General features: G+C 40.8%; 1 protein-coding gene across 4 annotated transcripts; it reads right to left on the bottom strand.

The window, feature by feature from the left end:
- Positions 1–27,845, bottom strand: CTTN (cortactin). Of its 4 annotated transcripts, XM_075048283.1 has the most exons (17): positions 27,748–27,844; positions 24,493–24,576; positions 23,982–24,055; positions 22,482–22,611; positions 19,056–19,166; positions 18,308–18,362; positions 17,701–17,811; positions 16,731–16,841; positions 16,011–16,121; positions 14,638–14,748; positions 12,839–12,894; positions 11,643–11,712; positions 10,990–11,138; positions 3,657–3,746; positions 3,373–3,562; positions 2,371–2,439; positions 1–1,792 (listed from the first exon to the last, which is right to left on the bottom strand). In XM_075048283.1, exons 2-17 carry the CDS (start codon positions 24,574–24,576, stop codon positions 1,656–1,658), a joined length of 1,659 nt encoding a protein of 552 aa, XP_074904384.1. In that variant the 5' UTR covers positions 27,748–27,844; the 3' UTR covers positions 1–1,655. The 4 variants fall into 4 exon arrangements, with proteins under 4 accessions (XP_074904384.1, XP_074904386.1, XP_074904385.1 ...); XM_075048285.1 differs by lacking the exon at positions 16,731–16,841 and having other exon boundaries at positions 27,748–27,845; XM_075048284.1 differs by lacking the exon at positions 14,638–14,748.
- Positions 27,846–27,895: the final 50 nt, after the last annotated feature.

The raw sequence follows: 27,895 nt of genomic DNA, 5'->3' as shown, positions 1-27,895 counted from the left end.
AATGGTTCAAAAAGTTTATTGAATATTTAATTTACAAAAATCATATCCCTATGAGGTGTTCTATGCAAAATTGGATAAAATAAACTGCATATAAAACCCAACCCTAGTAATGCAAATACAACACAGAAATGAGACCATGGAAAGGAAAAAAAATATATATAATCATGACACACATATGACATTCATTAAGGATTGTCCCAACCATCCAAGAATTGGTTCAACATGATGCCTTCTTCCTAGATACATTATACATTTTACCATTTAAAACAGGCCTTCTGTATTCCGTTGGTCCAAATTTACGGTTTATAACAATTCTTTGCATTCTTTCTTTAGCTACTACACCAGTTCTGCCATTCCCATTTTGATCAGAAGGTGGAAACAGACAGTACATACATTGAACACGTGCACTATTAGATGCAACTTGCTATCTTTGGTAGGGACCCTAAATCTGCAGCAAAGTCAGCTTTCTATAACAACAAGAATTTCAGTTTCAGTTTTGGCAAAGAACAGGTTTAATTTTGTTGTTTAGTAGAACATTACTGGCAGTTTCTGTTGAACATACAAAAAGTATAGTTGTCTCTTGCATGGTTTAAAAATGGAGATAATTCATATGGGTTTTAATTCTAATTACTTGTATTTTAACATTCCTTGACTCAAATATGGTTACATAAAACGTCATTACTGCACAGCAGGCCATTCCTTGTAAGAACAAGGGATGTATTGCACACAGACCACAACTGCAATTCCATCCTGCCTTTTTTTTTCTCCCTTTTAAAGCAATAAGACTATTCCTGCAGGTAGTCACACAGATTTGGATGCCAGTTTCCCTTTGAACAAGTAGGAATCTTGCCGAGTGACTCAACATTTGTCTAGTAAGTTTTCCTGGGAAAGAGGAGGCTGAAACAAAAATAAAAACTAAAGACATTTGGGACAATCAGTGCTAGAGTGTTTGCAGCCCTCCTCTGGGATAACATGGACAGGAGGAGCACGATCAGGAAAATAATAATTAAAAAAAAACCCAACAAACAATGCAAGAGCCAAGGAACTTCACTTTAAGAGAGAAGGAAAAAGTAACCAGACTGTTTCCTCCATAACATTAATATTCCATAAATATTGGACAGTATTTGATTAACTGCCATTAGCTGCAACTTTCAAGCATTCTCTTTGCTTTTTCAAGCACTATCTGGAAAAAAAAAAAAAAGAAAAAATTATGCACCTCCCCAGTCCTCCCCACTCCCGCTTAGTGGAAATGCAAATAACCTGCATAGCCATGATTTTCTTAGCTGAAAACATTTAGTGGAAGACTATCTAGACTTAAACACTAAGTAAATCTGCTCACTTATGAGTAAAACATGCAATATTACAATAGACAGCTAACTGTCCTCGAAAAGGCTTTTTATGACAATTGCTAATTTGGCAGAGAAGAAATGTTTCCAAATGCATGAAAATAATTTTAAGAGCCTTAGTGAAGAACATAGTTACAATATATTAGCGATTTCTGTGGCATAAACATTTTAAAAAGCATCAGCAAAGTATTAAATATAAAAGCAATATGTATATACCCCCTCCATCCTCAGAAAAGCGTCATGATTTGTAGTGTATTAAGTCAGATTTATTGACTGGGGAATTAAGGCATAACCAGTAGACAATAGTCTTTATTGTCTCAGCTCCACATAATTCGCAGGGAACAACCCGTATCGGCCTTTGCAGACACCCCTCCACCAGCCGTCATCAATCATTTCTATGTTTGTGATGATGTCATCTGGGTCAAAGGAAATCTCGTCATCACCCGCTGGAGAGAGAGTTGAAGAGGTTCAGTATTCGCACAGGAGCAGTCCACATTGCAATCTCACCTACCAACCCACCAGCGCTAAAAATAACACAGACACCCATCACCTTCCTCTCCCATCAGGGCATTTGAAACAGGGCACCGGGCAATGACAGTTGGAAAAGACGGACACTTTCTTGTCCTCTGGAGTGACGAGGTAGTCGGTTCTTACCTACTGCGTTTTGGGTGCGTTTCTAACTTAGAGCAACAATTGCTACCTAACACACTGAAAACCACTTTACTTTCTTGATCTCTCCTCAGAATTAACCAGCCACAATTTTAAACAACTGTGTATGCCAAGGGTTTAACAAGAGTGTTAATACTTGCTTAAAAAAGATTTTGAAAACTCCCACCATTTCCAGAAACAGTGGCTAGTAGTTTTCAAAAGTGTCTCAATGCTATTGCAAAATCACTAAATTTCTAATCCTTCATATCTTCATTTCGTATGCTACTGTAAGAGACTACAGGATGAAAGGCAAAAGAAAAATCCAGACTTATCTGTGCAGAACAAAGACAAGGATAAAAACAACAGCTTTGCTTACCAGCTTGATAATCATAAAGGGCTATGGCTGTAATTCCAAGTTCATTTTCGTATTCATCATAAGCATTTTCTTTGAGAGAGAGGGGAGAAAAATTAAAAGCATGAAGCACGCTACCTATCACCCTGAGTTCTTTTCTGTGGTAGTCCCCCTTTAATTCTAGCGCTAACTCACATAGGAAGTAGGGAACAAACTATGCAAGTTTTTAGCAGTGCTGATATTCCTTCTGAAATGGATTTTTTTCCCTAAAAAACCAATTAAAGCCTGAGAGGAAGTGTTCACAAGTAGGCATTTAACACAGTACAAAATAAAAACAATCAGCCTTATCACACTTTTGTAAAATGTGACAGAACAACTGAGCCCAAGGTCACTGTTTAAGAGACTATTCAATACAAGCTAAGGGTGTGTGTTGGGGGACAGGGGAGAAAGGGGCCGGTTTAAAATTCCCACGTTTTCGTACCAGAGTAAGCAGGTTTCACTCTTCACACCTCATTCAGTAACCAGAAGAGGTGAGAAAAACAGGAATTCAAAAGAACCTTATTCTTGCACTTTCATTAGTTTCAGACATCCTTATTCCACTCCCTTATAAGCACAGAACACATCAGGTCCATTTCAAAGTCCCAAGAATTGTTTACAGAATTTTTTGCTTTATAGACCAGCACCGGCTCAACACACAAAATCTCCATCTCTGTGCTTTCTTCTCAAGTTGAGCTGCATTACACAGTGTGGAAATGGTTACCCCTATGTTTCTTTTTGAACTGATGCTCTAGAGAGCACTGTAATTGTTCCAACATCATCTCACATAAGTTAAGTAATTTCAACCTTGCTCTAACCATACCTTAATTTCCTAATTAAAGTTTGTTGGTGAAGAATCTAAACAGTCTCATCAGACTACGACTTTAGAGAACTAGGACAGCGCACTATCAGCACAATTATTCGTTAAGTTGTTGCCCAAGGAAATAATCTTTATCTTAAAGGGTTTCATATCAGAAACAAACACTCTACCTGCTTGGTAATGGTCTCCTGCCCCTGCCACTTCATAGACCGTCTCTGGTTCATATTCTGCCTCTCGCTGACTCACTGCTTCTTGGTAGTCTGACTCTGCAGCTTTATAGCCGGACTCTGGCTCGCGCGCAGCTGAATACGCTGCACTGGAATTCTTGTAGGCAGAATCTGCTTCATAGGAAACTGCATCCTGCAGAAATACAGGTGAGGTTCATCAGGGTTTTGTAAAAAGGTTCCTACGCTTAGGATCAAAACCCAGGTACTGAAAGAGGATTCTAACAAACCTCATAGACTGGGCTTGAAGGTGCCTTCTGCTCAGCTGGCTGTGTGGTAGGAGATGGCGGTGGAGTTTGTTTTTTGGCTTTAGCTTGTTCCTAAATTGAAGAGAAAGAAAAACTTCAGTGCAGCTTAATCACTGATGTCTTGACATTGAACAATAAACAACCCTCCAGTAAGAAAGACAGACAGACAGCATATTCTGCAACAAACTCATGCGAGCAGGGAGCAGAAGAGAACTGGACTGGCTGGATCGTTACACCTGCCTGAAGGTTTAGACTGGCTGTGCAGTAAAGGCTCAGAAATACAGCAAAGCAGAAGAGAAAAAAGTGAAGAAACAAAAACCGCATGGTATGTATGCATACATGCGTTTAAAAATCAGAGTACCCAATGTTCTTTGGCACATTTCCATAGAAGCTGCAGGGTCTCTGTGTTCAATATATTCATTCTGTTCATTAGCTGGCTGGGCTTCATGTCCCATTTTAGGGTAAGTTTAGAGAACGTGAAGCCTGCATGTTCTAATTATACAACTGATCTATTATCTTTGATGAGAAATGATCCTGCAATATCTTGCAGGTCTGCAAAACACCTGCCAAGGCAAAAGACTGAATAGCTTAGACAAAATTAAGTCCTATATCATGACAATGAGGGGATTCAAATGTTCAGAAGAGTTATATGTGGTAGAAATAAACGCAGTATCGCTATTGTATTCTGCAACACAAAGAACATGGATCTGAATCAAATGTTCTGGCACTCAAGCACTTCATGCTGTGCCATCCCACCTGTGAATCAGAGGGCAAATCCACAATCATCATTAGGAAGCCAGGATACTGTGGTGCAAGAAATGCTACATTGCTTGCATGACTTAAAAAAAACCCCCAAAGCCTGTAAGCTAGCTATTTCATTTTGCCTCTCTTTACCATAGGGAAAAAGAAAACTGTGGATCTAGGGCCAAACTTTCTTCTTTATTGTACAAAAGAAGAGAGAATACATGTTGTAGGAGACTGTGCGCTCCAGTTGTTTAGGTCCATCAAGCTCTAACTCCCCAAAGGATCTTCAGGAGAAACTGTAGTCCAGAGATGAAGCAATAGGGCTCTGTTACAAAAATATTCTTCCTTTCCTTTGTTTGTCACAGCTCAGAAAAAATACATCTAACAAAGAAAGCAAAGTGTGTCTTGAGAACAGAGCCAGCTTTGAAGACAATTCAAAGATTAGTGCTGTCCTTTCTGGAAAAAATCTGTCCTGATGTGAACAGTCCTCCCCAACTTTTAACTCCTGTGCTACAGATAAAAAAGCACCAGCAGTGTGTTTATTAGAAGTCAAATCTAAGTTTGGGGACAAATTAAGTAATATCAGTCCATTAACAATGTCAAAAATGACAACAGTTTGAAAAATTTGTCCTAGGTAATGGGTCTCTGCAATCCAGACTACAGTTTAGGATAGCCACAGCATAATTGCCATAAAACATTTAAATTGCACAGTCCCCCCTCAGGCTGGGTTTCTTCCACACTGAAACGCTCCCTGTGAAACAGCATCCTGCCTTGTTCTCTAAGGTAGCAGAGGCTAGCTAAATCAAGGCACCCGTTGATTCAAACCAGCAGTTAGAGAAGAGCTCCCTGCACGCCATTTGACTATGTGACATTTGAAAAGCAAAACAGAAAAACGATTACCAGTAAACAGGGCTCTTGAAGGAATGCAGTCCATATGTACATTCCCATTGTGGGCGTACATATGCCCACATACTTTCTTAAAGTGAGAGAACTTTCTGTCTGTGCAAGGAAGTTCACTTAAAGAAATAAAGTTCACTGAAGTCAAAGTCCGTCCCCACCCTTTACAGTATCTGTGGATGGTGTGCTTACATCCCTCCCTCCCCTTTTCACGCTCAGCTCGTGATCGAGGGGCAGTGCAGCCAGTGCCATTTCAGTTACCCCTTAACCTCATCCTCCCTCCCTCAGTGTCTGCAGAATCACACAATTAACCATGGAGATGCTCAGTCTGCAAGAACATTAATCATCTGGTTATGGTGAAATTTAAATACCAGCTTTTGAAAAAAACTTCAGAAGTGTCCAGGCAACAGAATCTTTGATGAAGCACAAGAAAAATCAAGCATAACGGCTTGAATTTAACCCACACTTACAACAAAAATAACGGTAAAGAAAGTCAGTCATTTCTGAGAGAGAAAGGGGGAAAAAAAAAAAAGACATAACAGTTCAATGACTCATGAAAACCTGTGTTACTACATTTAAACCCTTCTGGAAAGCTGTTTCCTCAGCAGGAGGAAACCTCAATGAAAAGCTGAAATGGGTAACAAAAGCCCAAATTCACCACCCTCCATCCACAGATCTTACTTAGGAGCATAGGATCATTCAAAATGACTGGCAAGAGAGCTAATGGAGAAGCTGAACTTCTTCCCCCACTCAGCCCAGACTATAAAACCATGCAACGGAAGGGAATACTAAGCAGAAAGCCTGGCTACTTCAGCAAGATACAGATGACCAGTCATCTCCTCCTTACTGGTTAAAAAAAAAAGTTATTCCAACTAGGTTGGTATAGGAATAGTCTAATGAAGAGCCATTCAGCATCCGTAGCATGAAGTGGATTATTTCAAGATTGAGACAAGTGAGACAGACAAACTGTTATACAGGTCAGACTGAGAGAACTGAAGAAGTCACTGAAAGGCAAAGGCGGCCCAGTACCAAAATGCACAGGGACAATGAGAGCCAACAGGATGATGTCCTGTCTTACCCTAACCGCAGCGCTTGGCAGCAGAGGCACCTGGAGAAATGCATGCACCAGTCCACTCGGCCAATCTCAAGGTTGTACCCGAGACCAAGCCTGGACACAAACCTTCTCTTAAAAAGAAGCATCAATACTTTCTGTGTCAGCCATGTAATCTTTCAAAAAATTCACAGGGCCACCAGAGCAGATTTCCCACTTCTCACTGAGGACTGCAAGACAGCTTATCTACCAGAGCTGAAGACTGACACATGTGAACTTGAGTGCTATTCCCCACACACCTATCACTTAGGGCAACTGCTGCCTTGAAGGAACAGAGGATCTCTCCTAATATATTACACTGTCATCACTCATAAGCAAAGCAGGAAAGCTCTGTCCTCCAAATGGACCAGATATCCAGAGCACTGGCACATAGCTGCTGCTCCTTGTGAAAATGCAACTGTGGTGCAATGAAATTACATGGTATTTTAGAATAGTATACTGATATCCCTACTTGGCAAGACAAAGGGAACATAAAGGGCATGCCCCTGGAGACACGGCTATTACCACATGAAGTACCTCCTTGCATCCTGAGGAACATCAACCTGATTGTAGCAAAGGTGCAGAACAAAAAACATACATAAAGTACAGAAAAGATCAATACGAGGTATCAGAGTTCTCACATGCCCTCGGAGAGAGACACTTTCATAAAGTAGTTGCCCAAGTGGTGAAGGCACTAAGTTAAGGATAAAGTATCCTGGAACCCTGCAACAAGAGAACTCTTACCATCTCAGAGTTGGTAATTGCTCTGTGATAATGAGTCAAGTTTTTTACTTCAGAACATTCACTTTAAGACCCAGGTGTTCAAGGATGGACTGCACTGTTTGCAGGGACTGGTCTTTTGTAGGATCCCCTAGAAACAACCAAATCAAAGTAAGGAAGTAACAGTCCTCGGTTGAGGACTCTTGCCTAGCAAGCACCATCGGCAACTTGAAGATGACCTAAGAAACTTCAGAAAGGTTGAGAAGTCCTAAAACCACCAGACACCTTGTCTGAGAGCGAAGAAGTAGTGATGATGGAATGGAGTTACTGCCAGGTGAAAATATGCACCTCAGAGAAAGAAATGAAAGAGCAGGATGAATGCTGAGAAGGTTCATTTTCCTTTGGGACTGATACTTCTTAGCAATTCTCAGCAGTAACTGGAAGCAAGTGCTGTCCAAAGTGATCTCATGGGTGCAGAATGGCCTTATTAACAACACAACACCTGTGATACCCATCAACCTATATCATGGTTCTTCCTTATTTGGAGAACTGTAAAAGTATCTATTAAATTAAATCCTCCAAAGATAACAATGCTGCTTGCTATAAGTCACAAGTCCTAACGTGATCCAGATCCAATGTGCTGACAGAGGAAAACAAGTGCCAAGTAAAGGGAGATCTCTTGAAGGAGGAGTGAAGCTGCACTTTCAAGAGCAATGTACACCTGAAGGTTTTCCCCGGCTTGTGTCCAAAAAGAGTATTTTTTCCCATTCTTCATCACCCCGTGGAATAGACCCAGAGCTGAGGGACTACAGCTCTTTGACTAGAGTTGCAGTGTAGGTGGCAAGGACAAGGACAGGGGAAGATGAGGAGCGAAAACTCACTTTTTTAAGGAAACAACCAGGCGCTAGACCTAGATACAGGTGATGCATAATCTTAAACACACTGAAACATGCTGGGAACAGTGGACAGCTGTTCAGGAACAGAGGCCAGCCTGGCAATAGCTAGAGGAGCCATGGGGCTGCCAGCTGAACAGCTACACCAGAAGAAGGTGGTGACACATGCTGACAGTATTTTGCTGTGGCTCTGAGTCAGCAAGTGCTGAGGCATTCAACTTTTCTCATCTGAAGTGCTCCCAGAGCAACTGTACAGATGAGATGCATTTCAGCTTTACCTCTCTGAGGAGAGGGGAACCAAGTGACTTCTCCTCAAGGCAAACATTCAACTTTTCTCTGTGTGGCTCAGTGCTGGAGGCTGGTGCCAATGCTGAGAATGACACAGAGCAGTCCAAGCTGACTAACAGAGTGGCACCCTGGAGCAGGCTTGCTGACCTTATCAAATAGAGAAGACTGAATTCTCAACTTCAGCTGTTTATCTCTTCCTCTCTCAGCTTTAAGAGACTGGCAAATGCTCTGTTAAAGGTGTAACATTTTTCTCCAGGACAGTAAAGAAACCCAAATAGTGGTTGGGGGAAGGTATTAAAAGTCCACAAAATCCACAGGGATGAAAGGCAGCATTAGAAGAAATCACTGATAGACAAAGATTAACTCCCATTCATCTTGTGATGCATGTATGCAGTGAACATATGCTCACACTGTACATCCTGAAGCCATAAGGCAAAAGAGGAGATAAGGTGAAAGAAAAAAAAAAAAAGCAGCAATCACTTTAGATGGAAAGGCTTGATTTATCCTATAAAGCTAGAATTTCCCAAATTTCAAACAGAACTCAAAAGGAAGTTAGCATTTTTCAGAAATCAAACTATACACAAGATACATGAGCCATGCAGTTTCAGCACAGCAAAACTACAGGGCTAGTTCAGAAGCAGTGCTGGCCCACACACCTGTGAACAGCAGACTTGAGAAGCCAACCAATGAACCTGGCAGGGGAACTGATTTGGATTAACTAGATGTTTTATTTGTTAGGGTTAATTTTCCACTGTTGTGTGACTATACAGATGCTCTGCTGGCATAAGGAATAAGGTGGCTTGAGACTGCTGCTGTTAGCAGCCATGCTGGTTTAGGCCAGCTTAGTTAATGTGATGTAATGTGCAGTTTCACTGCAGTGTATTTTTCTTAGTTTAGGAAGATCAAAGCTAGGTTACTGTAAGCCTACCATGCATTAGTTTTTCATACTTGTCAAACAAATTATTTACACCAAGTCTAAATTTGTGATGAATTAGACCATACTGATGAAATGGGATGAACACCACAACCTGACATCCTGTAGCAGCATCCCGCTAAGGGTATCTACCACATCTGAGAAACCATCTGACAGTCTTTCCTGGATTCCAGATGTCTCACAGAGGATGCTGAGACAAGTTCATATGCAAGAATATTTCTTGTTGGGGTCTGCAGCTGGTGGCATACATTGGCTCTAACAATGAAAGATATGTCTGGCGGAAAATAAAAACAAAAGAGGAGAAAGAGAGAGAGAAGTAGGAAGGAAATAGGAAAACTCCCCCGTAGCCAGCCAGGAAGAACAGTGATGAGGGTCCCAGACAAGGAATCTCCTCTGGGAGAGTCTCTTCAGTGTAGCAAGTGAAAATGATGAAGATGATGAGGATGACCATTTTTCCTATGCATCTCCTTGAGTACTATATACTTTTCATCAGGACCCGCCCAATCTCCCTACCGGTTATTCCTGCCTGGGACACTATTAGCACTAGTTGGAGCATGCTACTTCAGCATCAGTGTTACATATTGGTTGGCTCTTAAGTCTCAGCGCACATATATGGCCAAGCAGCATTTATTCAGAATTTAAGAGACTGATATCTTTGTGTCCTATGTTTAGTCTTCTCCAGTATAAACTATTATCTGTAAAACAAGACGTGAAGGAGAAGGGGAAAAGAGGGACTATTCTTATGCCAGCATCAACTGCTTGCCACTCCCTGCCATAATATCAGAGTTCACAAGTGTGAGACCATGAAATTAGAATAACAGCACGGGACCACAAGGGAAACTGCCACAGAAACTCTGGACAAACACTGCTACAGCAGCTTGCTTGAAAGGTTACACAGCTGCAGACAGCAGGCCCTCAGGATTACTGATGATAGGGCGTCTCAGGCATCGTGTAATGAAGCAAATGAACAAGACATGAAGGACAAGTTACTATTAATGCACTAGGCCTTCCATCTCAGCAGCAGAGTTTCACCAAATATGCAAATTCTATAAAGCACATAAGATGTCGTTTCTGACTAAACATTCCCTGGAATTGTGTTGCTTATGAATAACACAGAAATCATGAAGCTTTTAACCATGCCAATGCTAAATTAATTTTCTTAATTCCCAAACTAAGATTCAGTTAACATTTGGAAGATAACTTCCCCTCATCTCATGGGTGTGTGCTATACCAAAGGGTGATACCACCTCCACCTTCCACAATACAGATTCCAAAAAAAGAGCATCACCGACTATCACCATGCTATTACACTTCTTGGACAAGCTGTCATATAGGGCCTTTTGGAGACCGCACGTCTCTCCCCTGATGAGTTCCTCCGTGCCCAAGGGAATCTGGTATTACCAGAAGGCAGAAGTACAGTAGGAAAAGGTCAGACTGCAGAGATTAGTGCTCAAGACTAACATACATATTTTGGGATAGGCTAAATAAAAAAAAACCCTATACACTATTGTTACCTTACCACTCTATGTGATGTCTGATGTACATATGGTGCATGTTGATAGATGGCTGGAATCACAAACAGGTAAAGCACAGGTACAAACACAGGCAAACACATATATACACACAGAGGGCTTTAAAGCCTAGCTGGAAAGAAGGAAAGTGTCTTTTCTTAAAAGGTTCTCTTTTCTCCCAGCATGGCATTGAAACACACTAGACACGCTGCTCAAATGGGATTTGAATCCTACTGACCTCCAGTTTCCTTCGAGCCTCCTCCTGTTCTTGTTTCTCCCTGGCCATTCTTTGTGCTCTCTCAGCTTCTGCCTTCCTTCGGTCTTCCTGCTCTTTTTCCTTGGCTAGGTTTTCAAAGTTAGCTCGGATGCTGCTTGTTTTATTAGCAACTGTAACATTTAAAAAAATTAAAGTCAAATGTTGTTTAAGGTTCTGTATAAAGGTAGCCTGGAATGAGGTTTTGGTACAAATTTCTGCTCTCTGAGCTCACAGCCCATTCAGGAAAGTCCTTCTATCCCTCCTCCTCCCCTTCCAAGCCCAAACCTCTTGTGCACCACATTTCTCTTATTTAAAAACCTCTACAACACTTCTCCCTCCTCTCTGTCATGGTACAGTCTCCACCACACCACTCCCCTACTCACTCTATTCTTTACTCTGATGCTTTTTATTCCCCCTTCCTCAACTCTGATGACCCTCAAGGAAAAAAAAAAAACAAAAACCAACCACAAACCAAAACTACCTCTAAAAGGAGGGAGAGAGTAGTTGGCGTTGCTAGAGACCTGCAAATACACCAGTTCCCTGTAGATGATTCTTACTCATCACTACTACATTAACAGTAATATCCTGGGCTTTTGAACATTATCCAAAGAAACAATTTGGGGCCAATGCCCTACCAGCTTCTATTGGCTTGGTCTTCTGATAAGTTGATGCTGGTTTCTCAATATCTTCAAAGGTTGCTGCATTCTATCAATAAGGAGAAAAAAAATTACATTTAAAAAACACAAATTCATGAAGGCATTCAGACAACTTTAATCTCTGCCATTTTATTGTGATATTGCCCCTCTGGCTTTTTTTTTTTTCAGAACACCAAAATGAAATCAGGAAGAATCAAAACCTGACAAATGGAATAATTCTTTAAGTCAAACTACGCAAGAATTAATCTTCAGGGACAGGTTTAAACACATTAAAATCCTATTAATTAAAAAAAAAAAAGCGTTGTATGAACAGATGACTCATCAGAACTAAAAAATGAGGCAATGTCCAAAACATTTATTGTGTAGCTGTTGCTGTTCTAATCCACATTATGTGGGATTTCTACCAAGGTAAAAGCATTAGTCCCCTTAAAGAAGCAGAAACTGTTAAAAAAGAGGGAGTATTTTGAGAACAGTATTCAAAATACAAGGGTTTTTTGAAATGAATGGTCTTGAGTCATCCTGAAGCCACAAGTTAAAAAAAAAAAAAATCCTACAGACTTTCAAACTCTGCTACTTTCTCACTCTTAAACATCCTACATAAAGCCGAGAGTAAGTTTATTCAGTAGATAAATCTCAGTAAGGACTTTTTCATCTTCTAGTTTTTTAAATTTAAAAATGGACAGGTAGAAAGGGGGTATCAGCTGCCCTATCTTTCACTGTTATAGAATACTAAAACAAATTCTCCTAAAGGGAAGGTCCCTGATAATCAAAGTGGGCAAAGTTGGTACATATCAGACACACATTTTAAGCAGTCCACTAAAAGACATCCTCAAGATACAAGGCATTAGCTAGTTGTTAGAAGACAGGACTGAAATTGTGGAATTAATGGATTTTCTCCTTCCTTTTGTATAAATTTTGCTATTCATTTCCATGCTTCAATTTTCCCTACTTAAACATGTATATACACTACACATATGTACACACGTACATGTGTGTATAAACTGGCATCAGCTCTGTGTGTATAAACTTGCTTTTTAAAGATTAAGAAAAGCACAGAACTCTACTGTTAGACTGGAGAAGCGTCCAGATATAAAAGAGCTGAACACTACAGATCTAACCAGGCTATTTTGTATCCCTACAGACTATTTAAGTCATGGCTCTTTTAAGCAACTTACCTTATCCATCCGATCTTTCTGTACACCATACTTCCCACCAAATCCTTTCGAATAATCTAAAAACAGGATAAAAAGGTTAGAGTAGGGAGTTTCTTGTCCCTCCCATCTTTCTGCCAAATGCAAAGAGCCATTTCAAATGCAAATAGCCATTTCAGCTGCATGCAGAGATACAGTGACAGCCGCCAAAGAAAATGCAACTTGTTTTTTTGATGCAGAAAGGATACATAACTGCAAGAGCCTTCAGGTACACCAGCAGATGACAGATTGTGGGCCACATGCATTCTTTGAGTAAACATTAAGCTGAGGATTGGTAAGGTATCAAGCAAGGAATAAGGGATGAGCCCTTCTAATGCATCACTTCTGTAACACAGCCTTTCACAGCACCAATTCTTAGCCCTCTGCAGTAATCATATAACCTAAGCCATTTTGCTTTGCTCAAAGGAGCGATATCCAGTCTTCGGTGACCACAGAGGTGTTTTTTTTTCTCTTTAACTTGGTAAATTCTATGAATGGCAGGAAAATATAACAAATTTCTCATTCCAGTGGATTTGGTCATGATACCCAACTGATGAACATTAAAGTAATTGGTAATAACCCCTGCTCTACACATGGAAAGGGGCAATTCCACGAGACAGCACGGGCCTGCAACAACTCACCACCACAGAAATGGGGTGAACATGCTATTCCGTACCACCCCTGAGCTGCACACTCTTTCTCTCACCTGACGCTGACTCTAGCACTTGTTCTACTCCAAAATCAGTTTAACTCACTAGCAGCATTAACAAGAAAAACAACAGACCAACCCTCACAAGAGCAGCTTTCTGCTCTTTTTAGTGAGTTGTACTCAGAGAAATGTCTGACGAGCACCAGAGCCAGCGCAACAGAAGTAGCAAGAGTGTGTGGCTGGAAAAACACCTCTTTCTGGTGGCAGTGAGCTGTAGGAACGTGCCCTTAGACTCTGTAGACGGACAGGCTTTCCTATCAGTCCCTGGAATACAATTACAATTACTCCTTCTCCTCTCAGCCCCAAAACTGCTTGGGTTCCCTAACCAGCTATTTTAGTGTTTGTACTTGGGCTCTGCTAAGGCATATCTGACACTCTACAAGTTTGAATTTGTGTCACTGTAGCATAGAAAAATATTGACTATCAGAATGAACAACCTCATTTTCTTCAGCTTTGTATGTATTTTCAGCCAGAATAAATATACTACACTTACATTTTCCTGATCCAGACTTCTCACTTTAAGATAACGGAAAACCAGGAATTCATGGTTTGTACCCCAACTATTTCACAATGAATAAAGAGAGTATTATAACAGTATTTGCTCACCCAAGAACCACAAACATTCCCTACTTCTTCTTTTAAAGACTACAATCATTTTAAAATGATCTTGCCATAACCCATTGCTTGTTAATGGTTACATGCATGGTCCTTATCTGAGTATTTTTCCACCAATTTATCCAGGCAAAACTTCACATTTAGAGTCTAAAACTGGTAAGCACGACGTCATTAACATCATACTACTAATAATGTTGTTATTATTACACTGTATGTATAGCTATTAACTAAACGCATAATGTTGTAGAGCTGTTAACTAAACATTGGATATCTGTTTCCTGAATACAGGCTCCCTTTATGTAACATTTTAAGAATAAAATGGAAGAACATTGCTAGATCATGTAGGAATAGAAGCGCAAGAAAGTGCCTGCACATTACTAGCATCAATCTACTCAGAAACTATTTAAGACTGTGTGAGAAGTGGCTGCACTGTTAAGAAAGTAACAAGTGAAAACGGTGCCTTGTTGAGATTCATGCTTGGCTAGTTTCTCCTTGTAATCAAACCCCACAGCAGATGGGTCCTGCCTTTCTGTCTGTACACCAAATTTCCCTCCGAAACCACTCTTATAGTCTGAAAAAGCCATATGTAATAAATTAAAATGGAGGAAAATAAAGAAGTTTAGTCAGAGACACTCAAAATAATTTTTGCAGTATTTCTCAATTACCAATTATTTTGGATGGTGAAAAAAAAATCTCAATACACTTTCGATAAGACTAAATTCAAAAGATGTTGCCACTTGAGATTAAAAAGAGGTCAACATGATTTATCAGACATAAGAACACCATTCTGAAGTCACAGAAAAAAGCACTTCTCAACATTTTTCATACATACTGCATAATGCACTTGCATTTGATCAACTTTATGAACACAAACACACGCATAATATGTTCACCAAAACAAAACAACATACAAAAGGATACAAGAGAATAAACTGAGCTCCTTCATCAGCATGGTTAACATTTGTACACTAGAGATCTGACTTTTAAAGAGGTGTTAAGACAGGGTCCACAGAGACTATCCTCCAGATATTCCTGCACAGTACTGTTTAAAGGAAGAAGCAATATTCCTGCTGCCGCACAACTTGAGGAAAAGAAGCTCTCAGCTAAGAGCTGTGACCATTCCCTACAGCTGCCTTAGAACAGCCATTTGAATATATGGTATAAAATGAGGGCACAAAAAAAAAAAAAAAAAAAGACTTCCAGTAATCCTCTCACAACAAGTCTGCTGGAGCATCCAACAGAACAATATTCTGAGGATCACTTTTAATTTCTTTAATTAAAAAAAGAAAAAAATAATTAATTTAATTTCTTTAAGTTAAGAGTGGTGACAGGCAGAGGGCTGGGGAGCAGTCGTTATTTCACAACTTTTCTTCTGGGTACTGGTATTTCATAGGAATAGGTACCTCACAGGCAATGAGAAAGGACAGCATTAGAAATTAGATTTCCCCTGCATTAAAATAGGGGTATACTTAAAAGAAATCAGAAAAAGGAGATTATTTGTGGAAAGTACAAAGAAATTGCTAATTTGTGGTCTGCACAACTCAACTGAAAAAGGAAAAAAATAATCCAGGCTACCTGCAGACTCATAAAGCTTCTCCAGTGAGAACTTAGCACTAAGTCTGAACTTTCAGGGACTCGGTATCAGATGTGTTAAACCTGCTTTGCAGACACCAGTACAACCAATACACAGCAACCATTCAAACACAGAAAAAGGAGACTCATGTCAGCTACTATAAGGCTGTGGCCAAAGATACTGGGGAGGAGGGTTCACACAGGGAAAAGTCAAAAGGAGGGAAGTCAGAAAGAATGTCAAAGAATTGTGAACTGATATACCTTTCTGGGATTCGTGCAGCTGCACTTTCTCCTGGTGATCCCAGCCAAGTGCACATTTGTCTTGTCTGTCTGTCTGCACACCAAATTTGCCTCCAAACCCCTTTACATAATCTGTATGCATGAAGTTTCAGAAAACATTATTGCAGTTTATGACTGTAAACAGTACTTAATAAAAAAACAGTAACATGTTATGGGATAAGCTGCCCTGTCATTAACAATACTATCTTTCACTCTTTTTTTCCCCTTGCTACACTACTCCAACAGAGGGGAAGGATACTGATTCAGTAACTCTACGATCACGATGCAAGGAAGCATCACAAATCCAGTGAAGGTTACAGCATACAGACTCAATAATATTCAAAGATTTGAAGAATCTGATGCACTTTCAACCTAAAGCCATATAACACACACAAATATATGCGCAACGTAGATATATAATTAATGAAGGACTTCATACTGCCTCTGAATACCATAGATCTGTGCAATTACACATTTATTTCAATAACATCCATATGGACAGAAGGCCCCTTGGAAATCAGATTGTGAAACTCAGGGGTAGTTTACAATGCCTTCTGTTTCTTTAAGGGAAACAAAAATCTGCATACACAAAGGGCAAACACACATTTACCACAAAAAAAAAAAACCAAACAATTTTTTTTCTTCCCAGGTTTAAAAGGCTGATTGATTTGAACTAGTATTTTTAAATAAGATAATAAAAACCTTTCTGTGATTCATGTTTTTCCGTTTTGCCTTGATATTCAAAGCCAACAGCACTTTTGTCCACTTTGTCCTTGTCAACACCATATTTACCACCAAAGCCCTTGGAATAATCTAGAGATAAGAGTGAAGAATTTTGTTTGTAAGTGTTCAATAACAAAATATTACCTTGAAAAATTTTGACCTGCTAATGTTACATTGCATATTAAAAGCAGCACTGACATCCCCAATTAATCTTGATACCAGACACTGAAGTCATAAATTCTTCAGAATACATTCTCTCAGGATGGAAAATAAAATAGCATCGTATGTAGTTCAACTGCTGGGCAATATCAGCAATTCTGCTACTTGACTCCTTGATAAAATTCTTGAGACACTTAGAGCAAAGTGAACTTCAAAAACCATGTCAGCAACAGCCTGGATGCTTTTAAACAAACACCCCCTTTTTCTCTATAGCATTTCTAGAGTGCAAACATTACTTTGAGATAAACAGAAAACAGATGGCAAAAATGTCAAAATTTTTCAATAAAATGGTCGATTTTTGATCAGATATGCCTGGAAACCTGATTAGCAACACAATATTAACTCTAAACACTACTAACTCTGATAAATGTTTTAATCTACAAACAGCTGATTCTTCCAGAAACACTTCTCTGTTGTGGTTAAACTGCTTACAGTCTCAGTACTTTAATCTACAGCTTTTCAAAAGAAGTTGCAAAAAACCTCCAGAAAAGCCTACGTGCCCTGCTTCCAAAGTAATGGCAGTTGGATCATCACTTAAAACCAGTCAGAACCTATGTTTTAGGTTTCTTTTTCAGAAGTCAAAGTTTTCAGCAACGTAAATTTTATTCAGTGTTAACTTTCAGCAGGTTAGAAGTGCAACAGATGTAAAAAATGAGTATTTTACAATACTGCCTATCCTGAATGCCTACTACATCAGAGTACAAACTCACCAACATGTGTGTCTACTCACCCTTCTGTGACTCATGTTTCTCAGTTTTACCCTGGTAATCAAACCCCACCGCACTCTTGTCCACTCTGTCAGCCTGTACTCCATATTTTCCACCAAAACCACTTGAGTAGTCTGCATTGAGAGTAAAGCATAAGAAAAATGAAATGAAGAAGCTTTTAATGGAAACATCCTATCCTAGCAATTGAGGGGAAAAAAAAAAAGTTATTCAGAACTGAAATACTACTCTTTAGCAAACAAAATTAAGTTTAATTTTAAACACAGAAAATAAGACAGGCAACAGTCCCATAGTTTATGATGGTTCCTCTTAAATCTACTCCTGATTTCCAACAGGGTGCAAAACAGCAAAAACCAACTCCCACTCTTTCTAAAATGTCCCTGAACCTCACTTTTAAAAGAAAAGTAAGACTCACAGTGACACTCATGAAATTGCTTTGAAATTCATTTTTTCATCTTCTCTTCCACCCAAACCCCTCAACACTTGATTCAATGAGAATGTCATGTGGAGGCTTCACTAAACAAGGTCTTTTACAAACAGTAAAAGAATAGAGATCTGTTCTATTATTTATAAAAATGTGTGCCTATAGAGGCAACCACCTCACCACTTTACCTTTTTGGGAGGCATGCTTCTCAGTTTTCCCCTGATATTCAAACCCAACAGCTGACTGGAAGAGAAATAAAAACGCATGAGTGACAAAGAGTTAGATATTAGTAGAAAAACTGTGTGCACTTCAGTGGACAAACAGCAAGGGAAGTTTCTGTGTCTTTCCATACTGCACTGACCTTCTCGATCAGGAGCATAAATACCTACTTAACTTACAGGCCATATTCATTTACATGGGAATTTAGTACATATATTCATAGCAAGGGTTTTGTCATCCCTTGCCAAAGCAAATTGTACCAGCAACGTACTCTAGTCTTGCCAGGTTCAGCAATTCAGTACAACAGAAATTTAGCATCTCCATGCAGGGGTTGTTACACACTCTTGGAACAGGACGCGAATTAGCCTGCCCAGCAGCTCATGTTGTGGTACAGGACAAACCATCCCCAAACCCCTCCTTCTGTAGCATTCACACTGATTTTATCCTCATCAAAGAGCACAGCCTGGCTAAAAGGCAGATTTTAACATCCCATTTCAGTTTTCTTTTCAACTCATCTCAATTTCCCATAAGGGCTTTTTTCTATTTTGCTTTAAATAGAAATTTATCTCTGTAACAGTCAGTGTTAGTTTACTGCTAAACTTCAAATACAGCAGGAAGAGCAGACCACACCAGCATTTTAAGGTATTGGAATTTTTCAGTTGCACGTACAAAACTCAACTACTGTGAGTAGCTGCAGTACGAGATGAAATTGCTTACCTGGTCAACTCTATCGGTTTGTACTCCAAACTTGCCACCAAACCCTTTTACCGAATCCACTTGGGAGCAGTGCTTAGAAAGTTTGGATTGATATTCATGTCCAACAGCTGACTAAAAGAAATTAGAAAATTCAGAAACAGCCAGCAGTTCTATACAGTTCTGCATGTAAGAGAAAACACTACACCAAGTAACTTGGGGATAAGCTTTGTTACAAACACACATCACCACCACTCCTCCTGTTGAAACTAACTTCCCTGGAAATTGCTGGTCCCTTGAGAAGTCTTTACAAGACTGTCGCCATGCTACCAATACAGCCTAGGCAAGGGAAGTGCCAAGAAAGAGTCTGACAGCAATGACTGTATTACACTCTGGATTTTTACTTGAAAAACACAGGAATGAAACCAAGAAAGATATAGACAGTCTTGATGGTGTTCATGCAGAATTTAAAATAAGGATTAGTTCCAGATAAAATACACAGCCTTGTATTCAGGTACATAGCTACAGATCTGTTTTAGCTAATATTAGACTGCAACCAAATACAACTACAGCTAGGTTTTCCATTGAAATTCTTTTAGGGAGGCACCCTGATCTTCTGCAGAAATCAAAATTAGGCATCTTCTCTCTATACTTTCTCCTCGCTGGCAAAACGGCATCGCAACATGAAGCAGTGCATCCACATCAAGACAGAGCTCCCCATGCCAAAGGCATCCCAGCCCTGCAGTCTCCAATTTGACCCTGTCCCTGGAAATCAAGCTGAACACAGCAAATCGAGGCGCAGTTACTTCACACTGTCACTGACTTCAGGTAAGACACAAGAATATGTAATTACACACCTGAAAGTACATCCAGATAGCATTTGCTAGTCTTACACTAATATAGTGCTAGAACACCATTCTAGATCCTGGAATTGATGCTAGAGCCTAGCACCTTGAGGGGTGCTACATAACATAACACATGTTTTTTTCTTGTCCAGTGTCAAAACTGAGTGCTGGCCAGAGCAACTTGCAATTTGCCACTTTAATCTAACATTTGAGTCTGTTGCTCAAACGCATACAACTCCTCCCAGAGTCAGAAAGACCCTATAACCTGCTGCACACAGCCATGTCCAGGCCGAGAGGCTGCACCCTGTGATAAGCACCTCTCCTGACTCGGCACGGCCGGTTCCAGCACTGGTCCCTGTGCTGCGGCTGCAGCAGCGCGCCCTCCAAGCAGCTGCCCCAAGCTCCGACCTTTGAGGAATGAGAAACTGCTTCTCTTGTACCAGTATCAGACAGCTGGACCAAGGTGAATTAAGTTGAGGACACAAGGCATCTAGAAACAATAAGTAACTTGGCTTTTACAGTATCTGCCTGTTGTTTTGGTTTTTTTTGTTTTGTTTTTTTTTTACGCACAGGTGCTTAGGGGGAACATTCCCAGCACTCAGGAAAGCAAAACATTACTGCACATAATGGCTGAAGTAATTGTCAGGTAACAGAACGAGGATGTCAATAATAGGATACTACCTTAACTTATAAGCAATATAAAAGCTCCTTTCTTTTCCTGACTGAAACAGTCATACTCTTGTTCATTTTGCAGGTGTTCTGTAGCAGAATAACTGTTAAATGTGATGGAAAAGGCTCCCACTTCCCTTTCTTCTTCCTGTTACCTATTACATTTATGGAAGACATGAAGCTCTGAAAATTCTAGGTTTTATGTGCTTTTACATGATCTCTCTTCTGCTATACCAATTGAGGTAGGTAAGGTTTAAGCATGTTGTTTTCTTTATGTGGTACCAGAACTTTCTGCATTTCATCAAATATCAAGCATTACAACATACCCCTTTTTAGAAAAGGCTTAGAAAAAGATTTTTCTTGGAAATCTGTATTTCAGAGTAAATTGCCCTCATAGTTCCTCAGCACAATACTCTGTCACATTTTAAATTAGTTATGTAGGTCTGGCATATAAAATGATGTAACTGTTCATTTTAAGTCAGCATCAAGGTTTTGTCCTAAATGCAGCAAAAACCTGTACTATGACAACGCTGCAGTGACACTCATTTACTTCAGGTGAGTCAAGCCTTAATACTAGCACACCTGCACAGAGCCACAAATACCTGTGGAGGAGAGATCTCAATGATAAGGTTTTAGAACTATAATTATAAGGAAGAAAGCTTTATTAAAAAAATAAATTATGAACATCTCGGGCTACCAGTATCACTCAGATGGGCATGACCATCATGTTTTTCCTGATGATTAATTCTGGCCTACAGGAAACAGTACTCACTTTTTTTTTTCCTCTCTTTTTTCCCATGGACACAGGTGAGGGATAAACTGCTGACAAGAGAGAGCTACGCAGCTGCAGACCAGGCCTAATGGTTGAATCTGCTCAGCAATTCCTTTCCCAGATTCAAAGGTTAGGTTAGCCTATTTCAAGGCCCATTGAGAATTATACAGCAATTTACTCTGGAAGATGGGAATCCAGCAAAAATTTAAGGCTGCCAAATTACTAGAAACCCAGAAAGTAAGGAAAGAAAGAAAATAAAATCATTCTTATTCAGGAAACAGCTTGGCTCTTATTTGAACAGAGTAAAAGAAAGAAACTAGCCAGAAGTTCATATGCCTGTCTAATTATCACATGGCTAATGGAATTACCTTAAGAATTATCATTTATTTTGTTAATAGTGTAACTTAAAACAGCCATCAAGTCATTATGTAAAACACTACCATCTGACTGAAGTACAATGATTTTTTAAATACCTGGATTACTTGTCACTGTTCATAGTTCACCACTGTTTAAGAGAGCTGCCCTCTAATTTAAAAGCAGCAGCACACCCTTTTTTTCATTCTTTCCAACCTCTATATGCATAGAAGAGCTGGCACAGCATTGAATTAAAAAAAAAAAATACTGGATTTATTCATGTACGAAGTACTTTGCTAATTTAGAAATATACGTTTAGAAACTTGAATCTTGACTCCAGGGGAATCCACTCAGGACATAAGCATGCAGACTTGCTCTAAAGACAGAGCAAGCATCAAACAAAAACATGTGGGGCCACTGCACATCCCAGAACTTCTTCTCATCATTTACAGATTCCAGTTTTGCCACCTGAAACACTTGTTCCTGATTCTTCAAGTGCTTTAGTTCAGTGTTTTCTGTAGGAGCATCTTGATTTAATTAGGGAACAGAGCACAATGGACTGACAGATTTGGGTAGTAGTGGTCACAAGTGTCCTTGTTAAAGCACTGTAAGAGTGATGCTTCTGCCCTCAAAATAAGCCACTGCTGTACATAGCTTATGCCATGATCTGAGCTTCTAGGTGTCCGAACCTAGCAAAGTTGCAACAACTTTGCACCTTTGAGAAGCTTAACTTGCACATACAGTTGTGCTGGCCAGAGGCAAGGCAAGGCATGGCTTATAATATCATCCCAGGGAAGCATTCATACTTACTTTATCCATACGATCTTGTTCAACACCAAATTTCCCTCCATAGCCATGGGAAGCTTTTGGTCCCGTTTCAAGCTCCTTCTCTTTAAGGTTCTGGTGTTCTTGGAATACGTTTTCTCTCAGCTGATGAATGCTTCAAAGACAGATAATTAAGCAGCAAGTTTTACTATGAAATTTTCAGACAATAACTTCAAAAAGATGCAAAATAAAAAGATGATAAAAATACCATCTTAATTAAAAGTTGGACAACTTGTATTTTTCAAGCCCTTCCTGTTTTTTCAGTGCACAAAGCACTTCTTCCTATTCTGAGAAACAGAATTTATTCCACTGCGAAACACTGTCTAAAATTAAAAAAAAAAAGTGTTGGTTTAAGACTAACATGGAAGGGTATTTTGCTATCTGAACAATCAAATACCTAGAATTTACAAGTGCCTGAAACATATTTTCTTCTCATGTCCTAATTTAAGTTCTTTCCAACGCTTTCTATTTAGATGGCAAGTTTTCAGAATAGGGATCATCTCTTATCATACAGTCCCTATGGTAACAGGACTCTAATTCTAACTGAGCATTCTGGACACAACCGTAATGCAAGATAAGGATGCAAGGAGACATGCACCTCCTCTTCCCCAAGCGTTCCCTTGCAATATGCAGAGATTGAATTTACGGTAGTCCAGGCCACATAGAAGAAGGATAAACTAAAATGGTAATCTGTACCTTAGAACACTTCCCACCTGAGTTTAAAGCTTCCTCAGGCGTAATTCAGCCAGTAGGCGTCCCCACTGCACTCCAAATAGGGCAGAACAAAATTGATCCCTGAAGCAAGCCACATAGTTCAGTCTCTCTCTGTTTGCAACACTGATGACATTTATTCTTAGCTTTATACCACGAGGGCTGATGCCCCAGAAATACACAAGCAAAACCAAAATAAACATCACAATCACAGACTTCCTAAAACTACTTTAAAGTCAAGTCTTAGGCACTTTTCATAACAAGTACAAGACTCAGAAGATGGATCGTTTCTGTCTCACATAGCCCTTCGTGATGTGTTCATTTGCTTTTCTGCCAGGGAGCTCAATTTGTTACTTTGCCAGAATTTTTATGAGTTTGGTAGCAGTTTTCTAAACAAAGCCTAAGAATTAAGGGACCAAATGTATCTTTAAAGTACCAAACTGGAGCTGCTCAGATCACCCAACACAAACTTCTCCCCTAGCAGTATTGGCTCTTGCATCAAAACAGAACAAAGAAACTTTCCAGACACAAAGAGGCAGGAAAAGTAACAGTTCCAGTTACAAAGAAAGATTTAAGAGTCCCTATACCATAGTTCTGATCTTAATTTTAGATCTGAAGATGCTGACATATTTGAAAGACCAGCAATCTGGCAAATAATCAATCTTCTACAGACACTCTTGTTTTAATTATGAAGATACAAGTAACCGAGAGCATGAGTTGATTAAGTCGCCTGGGATTGTGACTATTAATAAATTTAAAAGAGAGCTGCTTTACTTGATGTGCTCTTGATGGCCGGATCCTTTCACAGTTTTAGCTCCCCAGCGCTGCTCTTTCTCACTCACATCGTTCTGTGAAGGACACACACAAAAAGAGTTAAAAACCCAAAGATTTCACTAGTCATTTGCACTTTACAGTTCATAGCAAAACCCTTCAGCAGTCGGCGAGGTCAGAAGAGTTAGAAAAGCAGTTAATACCACCCTCGCTTCTCTTCTGCTGTGAGCCCTGTGCTTTGTCCCCTGCTGAAATGCACAGAGCACACGTTCAGCCCCAAGAGGCTTCTGCTTCTTGATACAAATCTCTTCCATACAACTTCCCTGCAGTACCCAGCCAAGACGAGGTAGTTTTGTTCATCACTCACAGGCACAGAACACTTAATTCTCTCTCCTTCCAGGAATATGCTCCTATCAGTTTATTTTGCTGAGATATAGCCCCCGTCCTCAAGAATTACTCTTTAACATGTTACGTAAGACACTTCTGCCGAATCAGTAAAATTCAAAAGCCATACCACAAAATCAGGATCTGTCTCCCAGTCATCGGCTCCGTCATCCTGATTGACAGAAATGGTGTGGCCTGCAGTAGCCTTCCACATCTGCAACACCATCAGAAGAAGCACTGTCACACTCCAGTTACATGGCAACTCATTTTATATTACGTATAAGCTGAGGGAGACAGAATCCAAAATTCCCAATACAGTATGTTATTTAACCACATAAACAGAAGCTATATTTGCAGTGAAAGCAGATTTGACCATTGGCTCTCAGGCTGTCTTCTCGAGCTGGTTTGAAAACCCCTTTTAGTTTTCTTATTGGCACTGCAAAAAGGTTAGGAGCAATCGCTGACATAATTTCAAAGAGAACAAGGAAGTCTTTCCTTGCCCAAATTAATATGTGTCTTTTCTTCATTTGCTGCACTAAAAGACTTCTCTTCAAACAGGTCTCCAAACCAACATCCACTTCCGAAGACTGTTGCTAATTCTAGATTCAGTGCATATATTTAAGGCATAGGAATAGTTGTTTTTTTCCCAGCTGTTACTAATGATGAGCATAATATTGTTTATTTGGCAGCATAACCTACGTGTTTCCTCTGTTGTGCAATGAGTTTCAGCATTATGAAAGAAATCCAAACAACTGGAAGAATTTGCATGCAATCTAGACATTAGTCCACCTGCCTGCAACAACAGAGTACAAGAGCTACTGCGTTTCTCAGATAATCGCTTCTGAAATATGTAAGCAAACTCAAGTATCTTGTCTGACTTTCAGGAGAAACGGAGGATGAGTGCTGAAGTACTGACAGCAGGAAGCAAAACTCATAAAAAGAGAAGCAATAACATCTAGAAACAACATTCAACACTTAAGTGGCTAATGATTTTGGGCATCTCACTTTCTGGAAACCTTATCCCCTGTGGAGTATCAAGTTGGACACTTTTAATTAACACTTTGGAACATAACTAGTGAGCAGAATACCTGACCTGCCTAGTGATAGTGGCTGTATTTTATACCCTTTATTCTAGGTAAATCAAAACAAATAAATTCTAAAAAGCAAAACAAAAACAACAAAAAAAGTTTTCTGCTCTCCCAGCTTTTTCAGGTACACGAGTCACAGGAAGGACTTATTTTGTTCATCACTAACAAACACATCATTAACACACCATCATTCTGTCCGCTTACCTTTATATTTCTAATTAAGGATAGATTATAAGGATGATTATCATGGACTATTTCATTCACACAAGCATAATCCAGTAGGCGGAACGAAAGCTCCCTTTTAAATGAGTAACTAATAACCCATAGGTAAAATGCACAGAAGAAAAAAAAACACTGCTTGCTCTACAGCCTGACGGAATAAGCTGATGAGCCAGTTTTACAGAACGTTTCAGAAATTTCAGGACTGGTAACAAGAATGAGAGCAACTGAAAAACTGATTGTCAAACACCAAGGTAGCAAATGACAGAGTGGCATAGAAGGAGGGTGTAAGAGCAGAGCGGATGACATCCAGACAAAGTAGCAGAATGCTTCCCCTTCTGCTTCTTAGGTGCCCCATCTCCAAATTCCTATGGCAATTAAGGAACTAGCATTTATTAAATTACTTAATATCCAGAAAATTTATCAGACTACATATTTATAATAAAAACTATTGGAAGTGGAACCAAACCAGCTCAATAATGAAACTCAATGTGGGGTCCAAGTTCTAACTTTGTAACCAAACACAAACCCACAGTCATTCCTAAGAGGGACAGCTTGTATCCCTCCCTCCGTGCTCCACCACGCTGCATGCTGTGCGAGTCTTTTAGAAATGGAATTCAGGTGACAAGAGCTGAAGTGCAGGTATACGTGCACATGGTTAGTCTATATATTTCATGCAAAACACCACTTTTTTTTCTCCAAGTACTTGGTTTGTACATTCACTTGACTGTTTTGTTTTGTGGATTCAGTTGTGCTAGGACATTTAAAAGAACAAACCCTAGATCCTTAAGTCCAGATTTCTTTGCTTCCTCCTCAAACTCTCAGAAATGAGAATGAAGGAAAAACGGATTTCACATGCACACCGTTACAAAACCCAGAATCCACCACGTTTCTTCCTAAATTACGCACATAAAAGCCAACATCCTTCCACGTCTCAACCCTGCATTCTATAAATCGAATTACAAAAGGGACCAAAGCAGCCTAGTAACAAGGGACCTCAGTCAAGACCTCCGATTGCTGGTGGGGAGCAAACAGGAATAAGCCTGGTTTCCGCAGCAGCTTGTTATTCTAGCATCTCTTCCAAAGCAGAACGTGGAGAAATATGATCTATTTGTGAGTCACTGACTCACATGGTCAAATTTCTTAAGGAAAAAAGAAAACGCTATGGTTCAAATGCAAGCTGAGGCTAAATATATGCTTTGAATTTAGCCGGCCAGCTTTGCTCTTCACGGCTGTTATGACTAATCAGCAGTCACAGCATCCTACCCAGCACCTTTAGCGGCACCCTGGGGAAGTCCCCTCTTCCCCAGGCCCTACGGACAAACTCCTGGAAGGAACAAAGAGGGATGCCAAGGCTTCAGACCCAGTCGCAGCACTGCGGGCAAAGGGAACCGAGCAGCAGCTCTAGGCCTACGCCAAGGCTCGACGGCAGCCCCAGGCGCTCATCCCGGCCCTGGCTACCTGCTGGGGACCCGCGGTCGCCCCGGCAGCTTGCCGTCCCCCCTTGGCAGCACCCTGAGGGCAACCGGGGGAGAAGGGCGTTGAGGGAGACTCCTGTCTTCTCTGAGGGGGTGAGGGTGATCTCAAGCCCGACCTGCGGAGGCCATGGCGTGGCTCACCCCGTTCTCCCCTCACCGCCGCTGCCTTCTCCCAGCCCCCCCGGAGTCCTACAGCAGAAGCTTTTTCTTCTTTCAAGTTACCAGCTCCGGGGCCTTTGAGCTACGGGCAGCCTCAGAGAGTTTAAAATAAAGAAAAAATTTCAGAAAGAGCGAGTCAACGTAAAAGCTCGGCCTTTCACCAGCCCACCGGGGAGGGCAGCGCCCTCCGGCCCCCTCACAGAGCTCGGCGGGAAGAGGGGCCGGGGGTTGAAGCCCTTCACCCCACACGGCGGACGGGCCTGCGGGTAGAGCCCCCACACTCCCCCCTCAGCCCGGCCCGACCCCGGGGACACCCACCCGGGCTACCACAGCCCTCCCGCCGCCCCGGCCCCAACAAAGCCGGCCGGCCCCGCCGGGGCTCCCAAAACGGGACGGGGACGGAGGGAGCTTCCCCCCCCGACCCCGACCCGCCGCGCTTACGCTGCCGCCCGCCTCCTCCTCCCCGCCGGTGCTTCCCGGGCTGGTCCTGCTGCAATTTCCGCTTCTCCCGAGCTCCCACTTCCTCTTCCCGCCCGCCGGGGCGGCTCCAGGTGGGAGAGGGACCCGCCCCGCCGGGCGGTGCGGGCCC

Source organism: Buteo buteo, chromosome 16, assembly GCF_964188355.1.
Source record: "Buteo buteo chromosome 16, bButBut1.hap1.1, whole genome shotgun sequence".
Taxonomy (NCBI): Eukaryota; Metazoa; Chordata; class Aves; order Accipitriformes; family Accipitridae; genus Buteo; species Buteo buteo.
This window is presented reverse-complemented; position numbering and strand designations above follow the sequence as displayed.